Source organism: Oncorhynchus kisutch, linkage group LG18, assembly GCF_002021735.2.
Source record: "Oncorhynchus kisutch isolate 150728-3 linkage group LG18, Okis_V2, whole genome shotgun sequence".
Taxonomy (NCBI): Eukaryota; Metazoa; Chordata; class Actinopteri; order Salmoniformes; family Salmonidae; genus Oncorhynchus; species Oncorhynchus kisutch.
The window spans coordinates 25291740-25307622 of record NC_034191.2 but is presented as its reverse complement, the minus strand read 5'-3'; the positions used below and the strand labels follow the sequence as shown (position 1 = coordinate 25307622).

General features: G+C 43.6%; 1 protein-coding gene across 4 annotated transcripts in view; it reads left to right on the top strand.

Moving 5' to 3' along the window:
* The first annotated feature begins 3292 nt into the window (after positions 1-3292).
* Positions 3293-15883, top strand: part of LOC109909192 (bromodomain and WD repeat-containing protein 3) — a 28095-nt gene continuing 15504 nt past the window's right edge. For all 4 annotated transcript variants that reach the window (XR_004203948.1, XM_031795611.1, XM_031795610.1 and 1 more), the window contains exons 1-38: positions 3293-3527; positions 3630-3688; positions 3798-3827; positions 4047-4106; positions 4957-5104; positions 5231-5329; positions 5486-5646; positions 5750-5971; positions 6297-6397; positions 6489-6559; positions 6793-6893; positions 7075-7115; positions 7214-7315; positions 7405-7558; positions 7884-8018; positions 8110-8238; positions 9958-10183; positions 10410-10577; positions 10844-11033; positions 11196-11286; positions 11391-11534; positions 11634-11704; positions 11816-12017; positions 12148-12264; positions 12493-12600; positions 12749-12873; positions 12978-13060; positions 13199-13310; positions 13422-13483; positions 13573-13728; positions 13847-14093; positions 14176-14245; positions 14334-14381; positions 14468-14593; positions 14672-14824; positions 15020-15189; positions 15292-15584; positions 15675-15830. Coding sequence is in view for 3 of the 4 variants with exons in the window: in XM_031795611.1 (XP_031651471.1) it covers positions 3491-3527; positions 3630-3688; positions 3798-3827; positions 4047-4106; positions 4957-5104; positions 5231-5329; positions 5486-5646; positions 5750-5971; positions 6297-6397; positions 6489-6559; positions 6793-6893; positions 7075-7115; positions 7214-7315; positions 7405-7558; positions 7884-8018; positions 8110-8238; positions 9958-10183; positions 10410-10577; positions 10844-11033; positions 11196-11286; positions 11391-11534; positions 11634-11704; positions 11816-12017; positions 12148-12264; positions 12493-12600; positions 12749-12873; positions 12978-13060; positions 13199-13310; positions 13422-13483; positions 13573-13728; positions 13847-14093; positions 14176-14245; positions 14334-14381; positions 14468-14593; positions 14672-14824; positions 15020-15189; positions 15292-15584; positions 15675-15830 (4768 nt within the window). In the remaining variant the exon portion in view is untranslated. The remainder of the gene's footprint in view (positions 3528-3629; positions 3689-3797; positions 3828-4046; positions 4107-4956; positions 5105-5230; positions 5330-5485; positions 5647-5749; positions 5972-6296; positions 6398-6488; positions 6560-6792; positions 6894-7074; positions 7116-7213; positions 7316-7404; positions 7559-7883; positions 8019-8109; positions 8239-9957; positions 10184-10409; positions 10578-10843; positions 11034-11195; positions 11287-11390; positions 11535-11633; positions 11705-11815; positions 12018-12147; positions 12265-12492; positions 12601-12748; positions 12874-12977; positions 13061-13198; positions 13311-13421; positions 13484-13572; positions 13729-13846; positions 14094-14175; positions 14246-14333; positions 14382-14467; positions 14594-14671; positions 14825-15019; positions 15190-15291; positions 15585-15674; positions 15831-15883) is intronic.

The window sequence follows — 15883 nt, the reverse complement described above, 5'->3', positions numbered from 1 at the left end:
GCTACCTGTCCCAGACCTGCTGTTTTCAACTCTCTAGAGACAGCAGGAGCGGTAGAGATACTCCTAATGATCGGCTATGAAAAGCCAACTGACATTTACTCCTGAGGTGCTGACTTGCTGCACCCTCGACAACTAATGTGATTATTATTATTTGACCATGGTCATTTATGAACATTTGAACATCTTGGCCATGTTCTGTTATAATCTCCACCTGGCACAGCCAGAAGAGGTCTGGCCACCCCTCATAGCCTGGTTCCTCTCTAGCTTTCTTCCTAGATTTTGGCCTTTCTAGGGATTTTTTCCCAGTGTTAGGAATTTTATGAATAATGACTAAACAATATCTACATTTTAAATAGAACTATAACTAATGAAACTTATACTCTGTTTTATTATATCTGATTAATAATATTAATTCATAAGGGAGGGATTGTGGAGCATGAGACAGGGGGTAATTAAACGAAATAAATACCATTCCAGCCAGGTTGGAGAAGACTGGAATTGTGGGTTTTTAAGTAAGCAGAAAGGGTCGTTAACCTGTGGTTGAACCGATTCAACTTAACTCTGGGATGTTTAAATAAGGCAGTGTGTGTTTTCTTAGGTTTTCCATTAGCTGGAACTGTCTGCTGAATGGTGATGGATGAAAACTTCAGAAGTTTTATCTTGATTTAACTGTGTGTCTGGAGTGAGAGAGTGAAGGGGTGGGAATAAACTTTTAACTTTTGTTGGGTCCTGGTTGATAGGAGGAAGAACATTTTATACCCTATGACGTCATATTTTGTATATAAACTGTTGTTCGTGGTTAAATTGGAGCGCGCTCCGAGAATAAATACTATTATCTAATTTTGATAAGACTGGTCTCTGTCTATTTTATGCAAATAAGAATCTTACATATTCTCATAAAATAGACATATTGGAATTATGAAATTACATTAACACCCAGCCACCGTGCTTCTACACCTGCATTGCTTGCTGTTTGGGGTTTTAGGCTGGGTTTCTGTACAGCACTTTGAGATATCAGCTGATGTACGATGGGCTATATAAATACATTTGATTTGAGTGTGGTGAGGAGGCACAGGACGTACTGGACTGTGGAGGCGCACTAGAGACACAGTAGGTATGGCCGGCGCAGGTTATACTGGGCCGTGGAGCCGCACTGGAGGTCTGGAGCGTAGAGCTGGCACAACGCGTCTTTCTTTATTTGATGATATACATCTTTCTTTATTTGATGAACACCCAAAAAACAAAAAACTATAAATGACTGTAACGTTCTGCAGGCTAAACAGTAACTATACAAAATCAAGATCCCACAAAGCACAATGGGAAAATGGCTATGTCACGACTTCCGCTGGCGGTGCTCGTGTAACAGTATAACTTTAGACCGTTCCCTCGCCCATACCCGGGCGCGAACCAGGGACCCTCTGCACACATCAACAACTGACACCCGCAAAGCATCGTTACCCATCGCTCCACAAAAGACACGGCCCTTGCAAAGCAAGGGGAACTACTACTTCAAGGTCTCAGAGCAAGTGACGTCACCGATTGAAACACTATTTAGCGCGCACCACCGCTAACGTTTCACATCCGTTACACTCATGTGTGTGTTTTAGGTATAGGTGTGTATTTTCTGGACTTGGCACCCTGTGTCTTGGGTAGTCACTTTTACTGTCCGCGCCCTGTGTTGTTGGGCTTGTCTAATTTTGTGTGCCTCAAAAAAGAGCACTTTTTTCCCAGTGGAACTCTCTGCGCCTGACTCCTTCCTCACCCACCTAGTCCCGTGGTGACAGGCTACCTAAATATGATCCCCAATCAGAGACAATGATAAACAGCTGCCTGGGAACCATACTAGGCCAACATAGAAATATAATTCACCTAGATAACCCACCCTTAAATCACACCCGACCTAACCAACATAGAGAATAAAAGCTCTCTATGGTCAGGGCGTGACACCTTTAACATAATTCTCCAAACCTGAGCTTAAATTCTCCTGACCTGCTACGAAAAGTCACTTCTGACATTAGCTGCATATCCCATCTAGTCAAGATCCCTCAAATGCAAGTGCAGGATAGACACCACATGGAGACTAGAAAACAATATACAGTATTTACATTATGTAAAAATGTGGGTATATCATGTCATGTCTCCAGACAAATGTCTAAAAATAAGTATTCCTGAAATTGTCATAGCACTAATATTTCGCCTACTTATCAATTCAATTGAAGCCTAGGAGAACGCTTCCTGATGGAATGCATAATGCCAACTGTAAAGTTTGGTGGAAGAGGAATAATGGTCTGTGGCTGTTTTTCATGGTTCAGGCTAGATCCCTTATTTCCAGTGAAGGGAAATCGTAACGCTACAGCATACAATGACATTCTAGACGATTCTGTGCTTCCAACTTTGTGGCAACAGTTTGGGGAAGGCCCTTTTCTGTTTCAGCGTGACAATGCCCCCGTGCACAAAGCGAGGCACATACAGAAATGGTTTGTTGAGATCGGTGTGGAAGAACTTGACTGGCCTGCACAGAGCCTGACCTCAAACCCAACAAACACCTTTGGGATGAATTGGAACCCTGACTGCGAACATCAGAGCCCGACCTCACTAATGCCCTTGTGGCTGAATGGAAGCACACAGCAATGTTCCAAAACCTAGTGGAAAGCCTTCCCAGTGGAGGCTGTTACAGCAGCAAAGGGGGGACGAACTCCAGATGTTCCACAAGCAGTTGTCCACATACTTTGGGTCATGTAGTGTATTTACATGATGTAAGAAATGTGGGTCTATCATGCCATATCTCCAGACAAATGTCTAAAAATAAAAAGATAATATTCCTATTATTGTCATAGCACTAATATTTCGCCAACGCAATTGAAGCCTATCGTGCACTGCACAGGCTAATACTGCATTGTTCTCATCAGCATTGCATAGCCTACTTGTCTATACAAAGGGATGCATGGACATTTTTCTTTATTTAGTTGAGTTATTGAAACAAAGCCTAAATAATGTAGCTAAGTGAGTGTATCAAAGACAAATTGCATCGGGTAAAATAAAATGTGACAGATTGACATTTTTGTTTTGCCATCACATATGACGTCATCAACAAGACACTCGACCTTGTCGAAGACAACAACAATGCGTCTTTATACTATAGTTTCGCATATATAAATAGCTTTGTTTCGTTACATTAACCCAAAGCTTTCTAATGTATTCAAATAGAATATCAGTTCATTTAGAGGGCGAGCTTCGCTTTGTCTTTGTTGTAGTCGAACAAAAAATAAAGAGTTGTTCCCCACCCCCTATTTCCTTTGCTGTGGCGGAAGTAACTCGTATTGCTGAGGCCTCATCCTTCCAATGGCGACTGAAAACAGGCTGATTAGAAAGCGGGAGCAACTGTGGAGGGGGTCAGAGCAGTGTAACCGAAATTAAATAAATATATCATACTCTCACTAGTCATAAAGTTAGTTTAAAATTGTAGACCCACCAAATCACGGCCGATTCAATGGCCAAAAGTCGGAATATTTCGCTCCTTGAATCAGGTAAGGCGAATATAGTTGCCTAATTCATTGCTTAAATTATATATAAATCTTGATTTAATTGATATCCAATTGTGCTCACTATTTTATTATATTCACTTACAGAGCTATATTACCTAATTTCACGTTTTCTAACAACGGGTCCATGTCAGAGCGCGGCTGAGGTAAATTGGCGTGCCTTTATTGACATCATTTTTCTTACTATTCAAAATTGTTGGCGAAAAGTTCATGAAAGCAACACATTCGAAAAACCTATTTTTGTATCTATTGCAGGTTCTAGCGAGCGAACTAGAAGAATATCAGGTGTGTATTCCGGTAGCAGCGGCGTTCTGCCGTCGGTGTATGTAGCTACTAGCTATCCCGATTGGACTGGAACGTAGAACTTGTCTCACTCACGAGTTTTAATGCTTCTCTGACCGCCTCACTCGTTTGACATCACATGTTTTTACTAACTTAATTTCTGGCAGTATTTCTAGCATCTTGAGTGTTGTGATTTACACTAACAGGCACCTTTTTGGATAGCTTTTGCCTTGCAGATTAGACTGGCAAGGAAATGAACATCCAAGATCTTACGAAGATTTGGTAAGTCTATAATCTATAGATGTAAATTTAAATGTCGAATATCTGTTATTGTTGAATGACAGCCACGTTGTGTCCATGCATAGGCCATTTACTCTTTGTTCTATTCAGCTTTATTCCTTGTTACATTCTTGTTACATAATAACCTGATAATTTTTTTTACTGGTATGTAGGATTACTTATTTTTGTATGTTTCGAAAGCTTAACGCTGTAGTATAGAAACACATTTAACACATTTAAATGTATCTGTTGTACTGCAGATAGGGTGGGGACTCTTTGGGTTCTGGCTACGTCAAGACACCACTGTTGACCAATCCACGTCCTAGAAAGGCTGTAGTTGCGTTATTTTCCTTGTGACCTGTGTTGTGATTCGTCGGTTGATGAATGTGTTTTACATAAAACGTTCTGCCCACAAAGAATACAGCACACTGGTGGAATGAGATCCGATGTACATGAAGAACCCAAGTTATGTCAGTGATTCTTTTTTTACCCCCTAGAAAAATAAATGCAATTTTCTTACAGTACCACTGGCTGACAGTCTATTAGACAAAGACTATGATGATCTAAATAATAATATATAGACAGTGTGGTTGCAGTACTGTAGTTTCACGATTCCTGGTGTCATTTGTATTTGTATTTTTTCATTTAGCAGACGCTCCAGAACGACTTAACCTATTCGGCTCGTGGATTTGAAACAGCAACCATTTCGGTTACTGGCCCAACGCACTTAACAGCTACCCAAATATAAATATACAAATGTTGTGATGGCTTGATTGAAGAAAGAACAAAGCATGCATAATGGTTTAACAATGAAAGCTGGATTAGTCATTCTGCTCATCATCAAATCCCATAGGTTGCAGCCAACGGACACATTGCACCTGACCATTTGCTGCAGATCTGTAAGAAGATTGGGCCGATTCTGGACAAAGAAGTGCCATGTGTTCCAGGCGTACATTCCCTACTGGGAACTGGGAGGCAGTCCTTACTCAGAACTTCAAAAGGTACAAAGCTTTACATGCATCTTGATTGAGCGTGCATTCTAAATGTATACATCAGCAACTATTTGTTCTGAAATCGAATTGTAAAATGAAATGATTCAATTACTTTTTTCTTTCCATCTCTTCCAGGTTACGGCAATGTTCGGAGGAAAGGCTCATCATTTGCTGCCCTGCACAGAGGGAGACCACCAGAGATGCCTTTGACCTGCAAGGATCCTCCAAATCAAGGTGGGTATTCCCTGACACAGGATTGACACGTTCACACATTATTTTCTATTCATGCCGGTGCTGTAAATTCAACTTAACGCATTCTGTGTTGTTTTCTCTTAAAATGATTCTGTTATCATGTTTGGACTCTGAATCATAGTGTTTTGTCCTTCACAGTGGAGGTGTACAGAGGAAGGGAGCTAACAGGTACTCAACGGTTCAGCACTGTGAACCCTGTGAGCAACTATCAGCACATGCGGATGCACAGGAGGATTCTGGGTCATCTGTCTGCAGTCTACTGCATTGCTTTTGATCGGACCGGTCTCAGGATTTTCACTGTGAGTTTTGTCGTCATAAAGATCAAGTTCTTGGGGGAAATCATGTTAGGTGGTATACCCGAGGCTCATCACTTTATCTACCTTATCAAACCCTACCTTCAAGGGCTCGGACGACTGCTTGGTGAAGATATGGTCTTCGTTTGACGGGAGGCTTCACTCCACCCTGCGAGGACATTCTGCTGAGATCTCAGACCTGGCTGTCAGCTTTGAGAATACCTTGATGGCAGCTGGCAGCTGTGACAAAACCATCCGAGTGTGGTGCCTTCGTACCTGTGCCCCTATGGCTGTCCTACAGGGGCACAGTGGATCCATTACCTCCCTACAGGTAGGAGCTTCCATATTCCTCCAACACCCTTATTATGTTTCGATCGACTAATGTTAGCCGGCCAAATAGTATGTAAGCTAATGCTGTCCACAGTTTTGCAAATGTAGGACACCATGCAACAGTGCAATGCGTTAACTGCACACAGCACTTTTTAACTCATAATGTACATACTAAACCTGATTGCTTCAGCAGCTCACATTGGACTTCTAGTGTGATTTGCTGTCTGTACCGTAGACATCCCTCAGTATAGGGGATGTCTACATAATTATATAACTACATAAGTATATCTGGAACAGCATTTAACTTTGAATTATATCTGTCTCAGTTCTCACCTTTTGCCAAGGGCTCAAAGAGATACCTGGTGTCCACTGGAACTGATGCAACAATCTGCTTTTGGCAGTGGGATGTCAATAACATCAATTTCAGGTGAGTTTCATCTACTGGTAATTTGATTTTAGATAGTAATTGCATCCTGAAAATGACATAAATCTGAAACATTTACACTCTGTTTATAAAGTGATCGTCCGCAGAAGTTTACAGAGCGACCCAGGCCGGGAGTTCAAATGGTGTGCTCATCATTCAGTCCAGGTAACGATGTCAAGATAGCAGTTTTGTGTAAAATAATGCTTTGGCTCATTAAATACATTTCTACAAATTGATCATACTATTACACTAATCATAGCTGATACGATTTTAACAGAAGTATTGATTCAACTTTTTACCTCACCAACTGTTACAAGTTATTCTAACATGGGTATATAAAGGCTTAACCAAACTGGGATAAATTGATAGTAGTTTTTTTGTTTTATAAAACATTTTAGGTGGTATGTTCTTAGCGACGGGAAGTACTGACGATGTCATCAGAATATATTACCTGGGAGGTGGGAACCCTGAAAAAATATCAGAGCTTCATGAACACACGGTAAGATCCTTTTGAAGAGCAGATAAACCATCACATAGCAGCGAAAAGCTGAACACAAGAAAATGTGTTCCTAAAACAAATAATCATTAAATCCATTGAAGCTTTAATTTACAACAAATACAAACAACGTTGATGTAATATTCTAATCATCATTGTTGTCAATATATGTTCTAATTTTTAGGACAAGGTCGACAGCATCCAATTTTGCCACTCAGGAGAAAGGTATGATCAATGTGATTAGTTGAAGCACTTAACCTTAGCCCAACCGTTTTCATGAGGATTGCCTAGACTCCATTGTCTTGGTTTGCCTCGTCTCGTAGGTTTGCGAGTGGCAGTCGAGATGGCACAGCACGCATCTGGAGGCTGACTCAGCGTCAGCAGTGGAGGAGCCTTCTTCTCAACATGAATGCCACTCTACCAGGGTAAGGAATGAACAGCTTGCCGGCACCATTACATACACCTACACATGCTTGTATCTGTTTTTATCCTTTCATATCAACTTTCTCCGCAGCTCAGAACACGCGACCTGTGAGGAAAGCTTTTTCAAGCCCAAGGTCACTATGGTAGCGTGGGATCGCCATGACAACTCAGTAATCACAGCGGTCAACAACCATATCCTCAAAGTGTGGAACTCCTATACAGGCCAGCTGCTACATATCCTTAAAGTAGGAGCAACTGCATTGTCTTACATTCTATTTTCATGAACAGCGCTGTCTCACAAAGCTAGCTGAGGACATGTTGTATCTATGACTACTAGTAGTGTAGATGAATTTCCTTCCTTCAACTATTTGTATATAAATAACTGTTGAGGGATAGTCCTAGATTCTTTAGTCAAGAGGACATTATAGTTCTACTATTTTTCCCCTTGCAACTGCTTGTCACTGTAAGCATGCTTTTCAGGAGCATTTCCTCAAAACATTTTGTCCAGTGACTTGGCAAAATAGCATCAGACAGTGATTTGACCTGACAGCTGTGTGATGCTCTGTGCAGGGCCATGAGGCTGAGGTGTTTGTCCTGGAGCCCCACCCCTCAGATCCCAGGATCATGCTGTCTGCTGGCCACGACGGAAACGTCTTCATCTGGGACATCGTCCGGGGCACAAAGACACAGCACTACTTCAACATGGTGAGGAGGAGCCACGCACCACAGAAGACCGTAACATCTATTCTCTCCAACTATGACTGACTCCATCTTGGTTGCTCTGTCTGCCCTACAGATTGAGGGCCAGGGTCATGGTGCTGTCTTTGACTGCAAATTCACTCCCGACGGCCAGCGCTTTGCCTGCACAGACTCCCACGGTCATCTGGTCATTTTCGGCTTTGGGAGCTCCAAGCCATACGAGAAGGTAAGGCTGGAGCTCCTACTATATCTACAGTGCCTTGCGAAAGTATTCGGCCCCCTTGAACTTTGCGACCTTTTGCCACATTTCAGGCTTCAAACATAAAGATATAAAACTGTATTTTTTTGTGAAGAATCAACAAGTGGGAAACAATCATGAAGTGGAATGACATTTATTGGATATTTCAAACTTTTTTAACAAATCAAAAACTGAAAAATTGGGCGTGCAAAATTATTCAGCCCCTTTACTTTCAGTGCAGCAAACTCTCTCCAGAAGTTCAGTGAGGATCTCTGAATGATCCAATGTTGACCTAAATGACTAATGATGATAAATACAATCCACCTGTGTGTAATCAAGTCTCCGTATAAATGCACCTGCACTGTGATAGTCTCAGAGGTCCGTTAAAAGCGCAGAGAGCGTCATGAAGAACAAGGAACACACCAGGCAGGTCCGAGATACTGTTGTGAAGAAGTTTAAAGCCGGATTTGGATACAAAATGATTTCCCAAGCTTTAAACATCCCAAGGAGCACTGTGCAAGCGATAATATTGAAATGGAAAGAGTATCAGACCACTGCAAATCTACCAAGACCTGGCCGTCCCTCTAAACTTTCAGCTCATACAAGGAGAAGACTGATCAGAGATGCAGCCAAGAGGCCCATGATCACTCTGGATGAACTGCAGAGATCTACAGCTGAGGTGGGAGACTCTGTCCATAGGACAACAATCAGTCGTATATTGCACAAATCTGGCCTTTATGGAAGAGTGGCAAGAAGAAAGCCATTTCTTAAAGATATCCATAAAAAGTGTTGTTTAAAGTTTGCCACAAGCCACCTGGGAGACACACCAAACATGTGGAAGAAGGTGCTCTGGTCAGATTAAACCAAAATGGAACTTTTTGGCAACAATGCAAAACCTTATGTTTGGCGTAAAAGCAACACAGCTCATCACCCTGAACACACCATCCCCACTGTCAAACATGGTGGTGGCAGCATCATGGTTTGGGCCTGCTTTTCTTCAGCAGGGACAGGGAAGATGGTTAAAATTGATGGGAAGATGGATGGAGCCAAATACAGGACCATTCTGGAAGAAAACCTGATGGAGTTTGCAAAAGACCTGAGACTGGGACGGAGATTTGTCTTCCAACAAGACAATGATCCAAAACATAAAGCAAAATCTACAATGGAATGGTTCAAAAATAAACATATCCAGGTGTTGGAATGGCCAAGTCAAAGTCCAGACCTGAATCCAATCGAGAATCTGTGGAAAGAACTGAAAACTGCTGTTCACAAATGCTCTCCATCCAACCTCACTGAGCTCGAGCTGTTTTGCAAGGAGGAATGGGAAAAAAATTCAGTCTCTCGATGTGCAAAACTGATAGAGACATACCCCAAGCGACTTACAGCTGTAATCGCAGCAAAAGGTGGCGCTACAATGTATTAACATTTAAGGGGGCTGAATAATTTTGCACGCCCAATTTTTCAGTTTTTGATTTGTTAAAAAAGTTTGAAATATCCAATAAATGTTGTTCCACTTCATGATTGTGTCCCACTTGTTGTTGATTCTTCACAAAAAAATACAGTTTTATATCTTTATGTTTGAAGCCTGAATTGTGGCAAAAGGTCGCAAAGTTCAAGGGGGCGAATACTTTCGCAAGGCACTGTATGCATAGGAAAGAGTCCTTTATTCAATGGTTTGAGGTTGACTGCCTGTTTGTCTTTGTCCAGCTTCCAGATCAGGTGTTTTTCCACACCGACTATCGGCCACTGATCCGGGACGCCAACGGCTTTGTTTTGGATGAGCAGACCCAGCAGGCACCCCACCTCATGCCCCCTCCCTTCCTAGTGGATGTGGATGGGAACCCCCACCCCCCTAGATACCAGCGGCTGGTCCCTGGGAGGGAGAACATTGCAGACGAACACCTGGTGCCTCAGCTGGGATATGTTGCCACAAGTATGTAAACTAGCATTTACGAGACAGTTGTAAGACAATATGATCCTTTTGTTTATTGGACCAGTACAACCACACTAAAATAGCAGTTGGGCACATGTGGATGGGTGGATTTTGTTTGACCAGTGCAACTACCATCTGTTTCTCTGAGAGTTTGTGAGTGGGTGGATGTGCTAATCTGTTTGAGAAAGTGGTTGTTACTTAAGACTGTCCATGTTGTCCCCCTCAGGTGATGGCGAGGTGATGGAGCAGGTGATCAGTCAGCTGACCACAGACCACGAGGAGGCCACGGCCAGACGCAGCATTCTGGACGACACCATCAGGCAGCTGCAGGAGCAGCAGGACAGGCAGAGCAGACCAGGGACACTGGCCCCAGCCCCCAGCACCCCACGCAGAGGTACCGGAACACACCCATACTGTCAGTTCTACTAGCAGTATTGTGTGGTGGTGTGCAAGATAACATATTCCTAGCTCTTTTACTTTCTATAAGCTACCATTGCTCTGGGGCATGCTCAAAAACTTTGTATTCCTACATGTTAATGGTCGAGGTCTATTGGTCTATTGGAAATGGAAAATAATTTCTCACCCATTATGGTTGAATGAATGATTGGGTCCTGGACAAGCAGTGATGTTGTGTTCCCTTCTCTCCCACTCTGTTCCCAGCATCGGTGAATGAGCGAGGTGCAGCTGAGGTGCAGTCGTCCCCTAACGTGGGTCTGCGGCGCAGTGGGCAGGTGGAGGGGGTGAGACAGATGCACCAGAATGCCCCTCGCAGCCAGATGGCCACGGAGAGGGACCTACAGGCCTGGAGACGCAGGGTGGTGGTACCTGAGCTCTCATTCAGCAGTTACAGGTGAGACCGACATCCCTCAAACAACAGGGGTAGATAATCTGTATAGTTGGTTATATAACACAAAGGATGTCATGTATATAAACAAGCCTACTCCTGAATGGTTAATCGCTAGAACATTATTCCTGAAATGCAAGTTTAAATTACATGTGTAAATGATCTTAGTTACCAGGATGAGTTCCGAATTACAAAAGGAGAGGAGGAGATTGCCTTATACAATGCAAAGAAACGACGTGTGACATACGGCAGTTGTAGAGTAAGTAGACCTATATTTATTACTTTTAAAAATCATGACTGACCACAGGAATTTTTAAATGATACTGACGTCATACCTGCATTTCTGCTTTGCTTCTGCCCCAGGATGATTCTGAAGATGAACTGCCTTGCATCAAACGAGCACAGTCCCGCAAAAAGCAAAAAGTCTTCCAGCAGAGCAGAGATGGCATTGTGGAGGAATTAATCGAGTTCTCCTGTGAGGAGGGAGAGGGGACCACAACATCAGAGGTACATTCTATGCTTTTGACGTGTCCGTTAGAGAATAACAAGCTATTTTGGAATATGGGTGAAAGAGGTCAATCTTGCCATCTCCTATCCCTCCTCTAGGACCATGAGATGGAGGGCAGTGAACTGGATTCATCCAATGAGGAAGAGGAATGGAAAAGTGACAGTTCAAGGTACAGATAAGCTCCTTGCTTCTCTTGATTCCTTGCAAGAGGTACATGACGTATGTCATATTGTTGTTTCCCTTGGTTTAATGCTAATATAACTTGCGTTTCCCATGACAGCCACTCGTCCAGTGAGTACTCTGACTGGACTGCAGACGTTGGGATTAACCTGCAGCCCTCCACTCCCGTGTCATCACGGAAACGAGTTCGCCGCCAGCTTAGCAGCTCGGAGGAGGAAGAGATCGAGGAGGAAGAGAAGCAGCAAAGTGAGGATGAGGAACGGCCACCTCAGACTAGCAAGCAGAAATCCAAGAAGCCCAAGGTTAGCCACTGTACTAACCTGCATATTTTCTGTCAGTGCTTGCATCCTGTTATGGTATGACAAAAAGTAGTTTCACACTTCTCTATTGAATATTAAATAAATCTTACGTAATTGTTCATTTGTATCACAGCGGCCTAAAGCCAGGCCGTCGATCAACAGAGAAGTCTCCAACGAGTTCAGACCCTCAACGTGGATCACTGATGTCATTCCCAGGAAGTCTCCCTTCGTTCCCCAGATGGGTGATGAGGTACGTGGCTCTGTCTGGACCATATGTCTCCCCTACTGTGTTGTGTGCATCTCTGATGTCACATCAGAGGAGGCTTGTGGGAGGAGCTATAGGAATGGCTGGAATGGAACGGTGTCAAACAACTGGAAACCACATTTCCATTCTAGCAATTTCAATGAGCCTGTCCTCCTATAGCTCCTCCCACCAGCCTCCTCTGATCTAATTACTGTTTCCCTCTCTCTCCCTCAGGTAATCTATTTCCGCCAGGGTCACGAGGCGTATGTGGAGGCGGTGAACAGGAACAACCTGTACCCCATTAACATGGAGAAACAGCCCTGGAGGAAGATGGAGCTGAGGGTAAGAACATATCCACTCTGCTCCAAACTAGGAAACGGATGAATCTGTCTTCCACTGATGCGGTAGAAAACGAGCTAGTGTGTTGAGAGGGCCTGTGTTTAAAAGGACATTGTTGAAGAGTAACTTGACGCTCTCCTTCTCTCTACAGGACCAAGAATTTGTTAAAATAACTGGGATCAAGTATGAAGTGTGCCCTCCTACACTCTGCCGCCTGAAACTGACGCTCATTGACCATGGCACGCGCAAAATCACAGACAAATCATTTTATGTCAAGTAAGTGATGCAACCGCTTCAAAGTGTCTAACATTAAAGATGAATGTACACAGATATTACCAGAGACATTTGGTAACTTTGGACTTCTGTACGCCTCCCCTCAGGTATCATGACATGCCAGATGTGATTGACTTCCTCGTGCTTCGGCAGAGTTATGACGAAGCACGCAGTAGAGTCTGGCAGCCAAGTAAGTTAACAATACATCTCTCCTCAGGGGTTCCTCACACTACTCAAGGTCCAGTAACGTATGAGATGAACAGGTCAACATTTCGATACAATGTTTTCTGCATTCCCCCACCTAAAATGGTAACATTCCTCACTGCAGATGACAGATTCCGGTCCGTAATAGATGATGCCTGGTGGTTTGGGATTATTGTTTGTCAGGAGCCATATCAGCCTGAATATCCGGACAGTCATTTCCAGTGCTTCAAAGTCCGGTGAGAATGTATTAAAGTGCTAGTATGATTGGGTCTGCAATGTTGGAAACCAGTCAAAATGGTCCCCAACGGTTGATGCTTCTAACCTGCTTGTCTTTGTTTTGTTGCCAGATGGGACAATGGCGAAACGGAGAAGCTAAGTCCTTGGGATGTGGAAGCTATTCCAGAGGATGGTAATTTTAACAGACTCTGTTGTAAATGGGACATTCTAGTACACTATTTGGTAATGGACTATATGGCAACAATGGTGTGTGCTCTTCAGCCCAGCAACCTGAGTGTATAGGTGGAGGGGTTCCAGTGACAGCAGAGGAGATGAGAGAGGTCATGTATAAACCCCAGACAGGAGAGTGGGGTGAGAGGAGCAGAGATGACGAGTGTGAACGCATCATAGCAGGCATTGACCAACTCATCACTGTCGGTAAGCACCACTGCATTTTGGTACTACTTCCTCCTCAACTACTCCTGCATTGTATACCATTCCTAGATGGGCTAGTGAGGTTTTGAATTTAAAATGTTATTTTCCTTCTCATTGACAGATATTGTAGCCCCATTCTCTGGCCCGGTGGACATAGTTCAATACCCAACTTACTGCACAGTGATAGCCTTCCCCACAGACCTGAGCACCATCAGACTGAGACTGTTGAGTAGGTTCTACAGGCGACTGTCCGCTGTAGTTTGGGATGCCAGATACATTGTGCACAATGCCCGGACCTTCAATGAGCCAAGGAGCAAGATAGCCCATTCAGCAAAACTTATCACAGATGTCCTGCTAAAGTTTATCAAGTGAGTTTTCCAAGTGTTATTGAGCTTAAACTTTTATACAGATAAATTTTTAACAACTTATGTTGCCTTTTTATTTCCTCAGTCGACCTAGCTGTACAGATATCATGGAGATCTACAATGCAATTGAAGACATGGACTACACGGATGATGAGGTAAATCAGGGTTTGATGTGGCAAGTCATTCAAACCTTGCTCTGAAATGTTTGGGATGAACTGATGTTGATTTGAATGTCTTTCCCAGGACCTGGAAGAGGCACCAGGCACCTCTTCTGGACACAGACTGTGCCAGGTAAGTAATGAAAGATTATGTAAAATCATCAATGAAAACTGAGGGAAGTGGCTGGGGATGTTATCTTGTGTCTTCCTTCATCCCAGCGCTCTTCGGAGACGGTACCTGACCCAGACTCCTGGAAGGGGCAGTGCAAACGCCTGATGAACTATGTCTTTGAGTGTGAGGACTCTGAGCCCTTCAGAAAGCCTGTGGATCCTACCTCCTACCCAGTAAGAGAACAGAGAGTTCTACTGTAATAATGACTCTGACAGAACTGTTGATCGAATGGGACTCATATCTGTTTGCAGGACTACCTTAGCATCATTGACACTCCCATGGACTTTGAAATGGTGAAGGGGACCCTTGAGGAGGACCGTTATGAAAACCCCATGGAGCTCTGCAAAGACACACTTCTGATATTTGCCAATGCTAAAGCCTTCACGCCAAACAAACGCTCAAAGGTATTTCAGCTCTTGCATTTCCAAACCATACAAGTGATTCCAGTGTAAAAAATCATACCTTGATCAAAAACCTATTGAGTTGATTTTTCATTTACAATTTGACATTGGTCAGGTTCTGGATTGTCATCAATCTAGTGACTAGAACCTGATGCCAAATTGGTGTGCTCTACATATTTTTATCTCCTATGTCCCCAGATCTACAGTATGACTTTGCGGCTCTCTGCATTCTTCGAAGAGCGAATCAGAACAATCATATCGCAATACAAAACTGCCGTCAAGAGCAGCGAGAAGCTCCGCCGCAGCCAGAGGTTCCGAAAGAAGCTTCAGCACCACGAGTCTGCTGCACCCAGCACTGACACCACAAGGTAGGCCTCATTTCTACTGCCCACGGACCTCATTGGGCTTAAGGAAATGTACTTGTCCACATGACGTACAGCACTTCTAATTATATTGTTCTTTCCCTTCAGTCAAAAGAGGACTGCTCTAAAAACTCAGGAAAAGGTGGAAGCGGCGTCGACGACCAAATCTACCTCAGCCAAAGTCTCTGCTCCTGAGAGAACCAGGAGGAGGAGCCACAGCAGTGACAGCTCAGGCCACAGCTCTTCTGAAGCTTCCTCAAGGTCAGACTCTGAGATTTACAGTGAGTTATATATGAGTGACTCTGAAGAAGAGAAACGCCCGAGGTCCTCACAGCACCATCACAGCACAGAGACCAGGGGAACCAGAAGAGTCACCAGGAACAATGGGGCAAAGAAGAAAAGTGAGTATTTCACATAAATCCGGCAGAAGGCAGCTAGCTCTTATTAGCTGTCCTTCTAATAAAATCCCTGTTTTTGATGTTTTATTTCAGTTGCTGAGAGCGAGAGTGAGTCCTCCAATGAGCGGGAGGAGAGTGAGGACGGTGAGAAGTTGTCCAACTCAATGTCTCACCGATTCCCCAGCAGGTCCAGCACCAGGTTAACCAGGAACAATGCTGTTACCCATAGGAAGCATACCAAACGGCCAGGTAAACACCATCACACCACAGAGCAAGGAAAAGGAGAGGTAACTAGAGCAGGG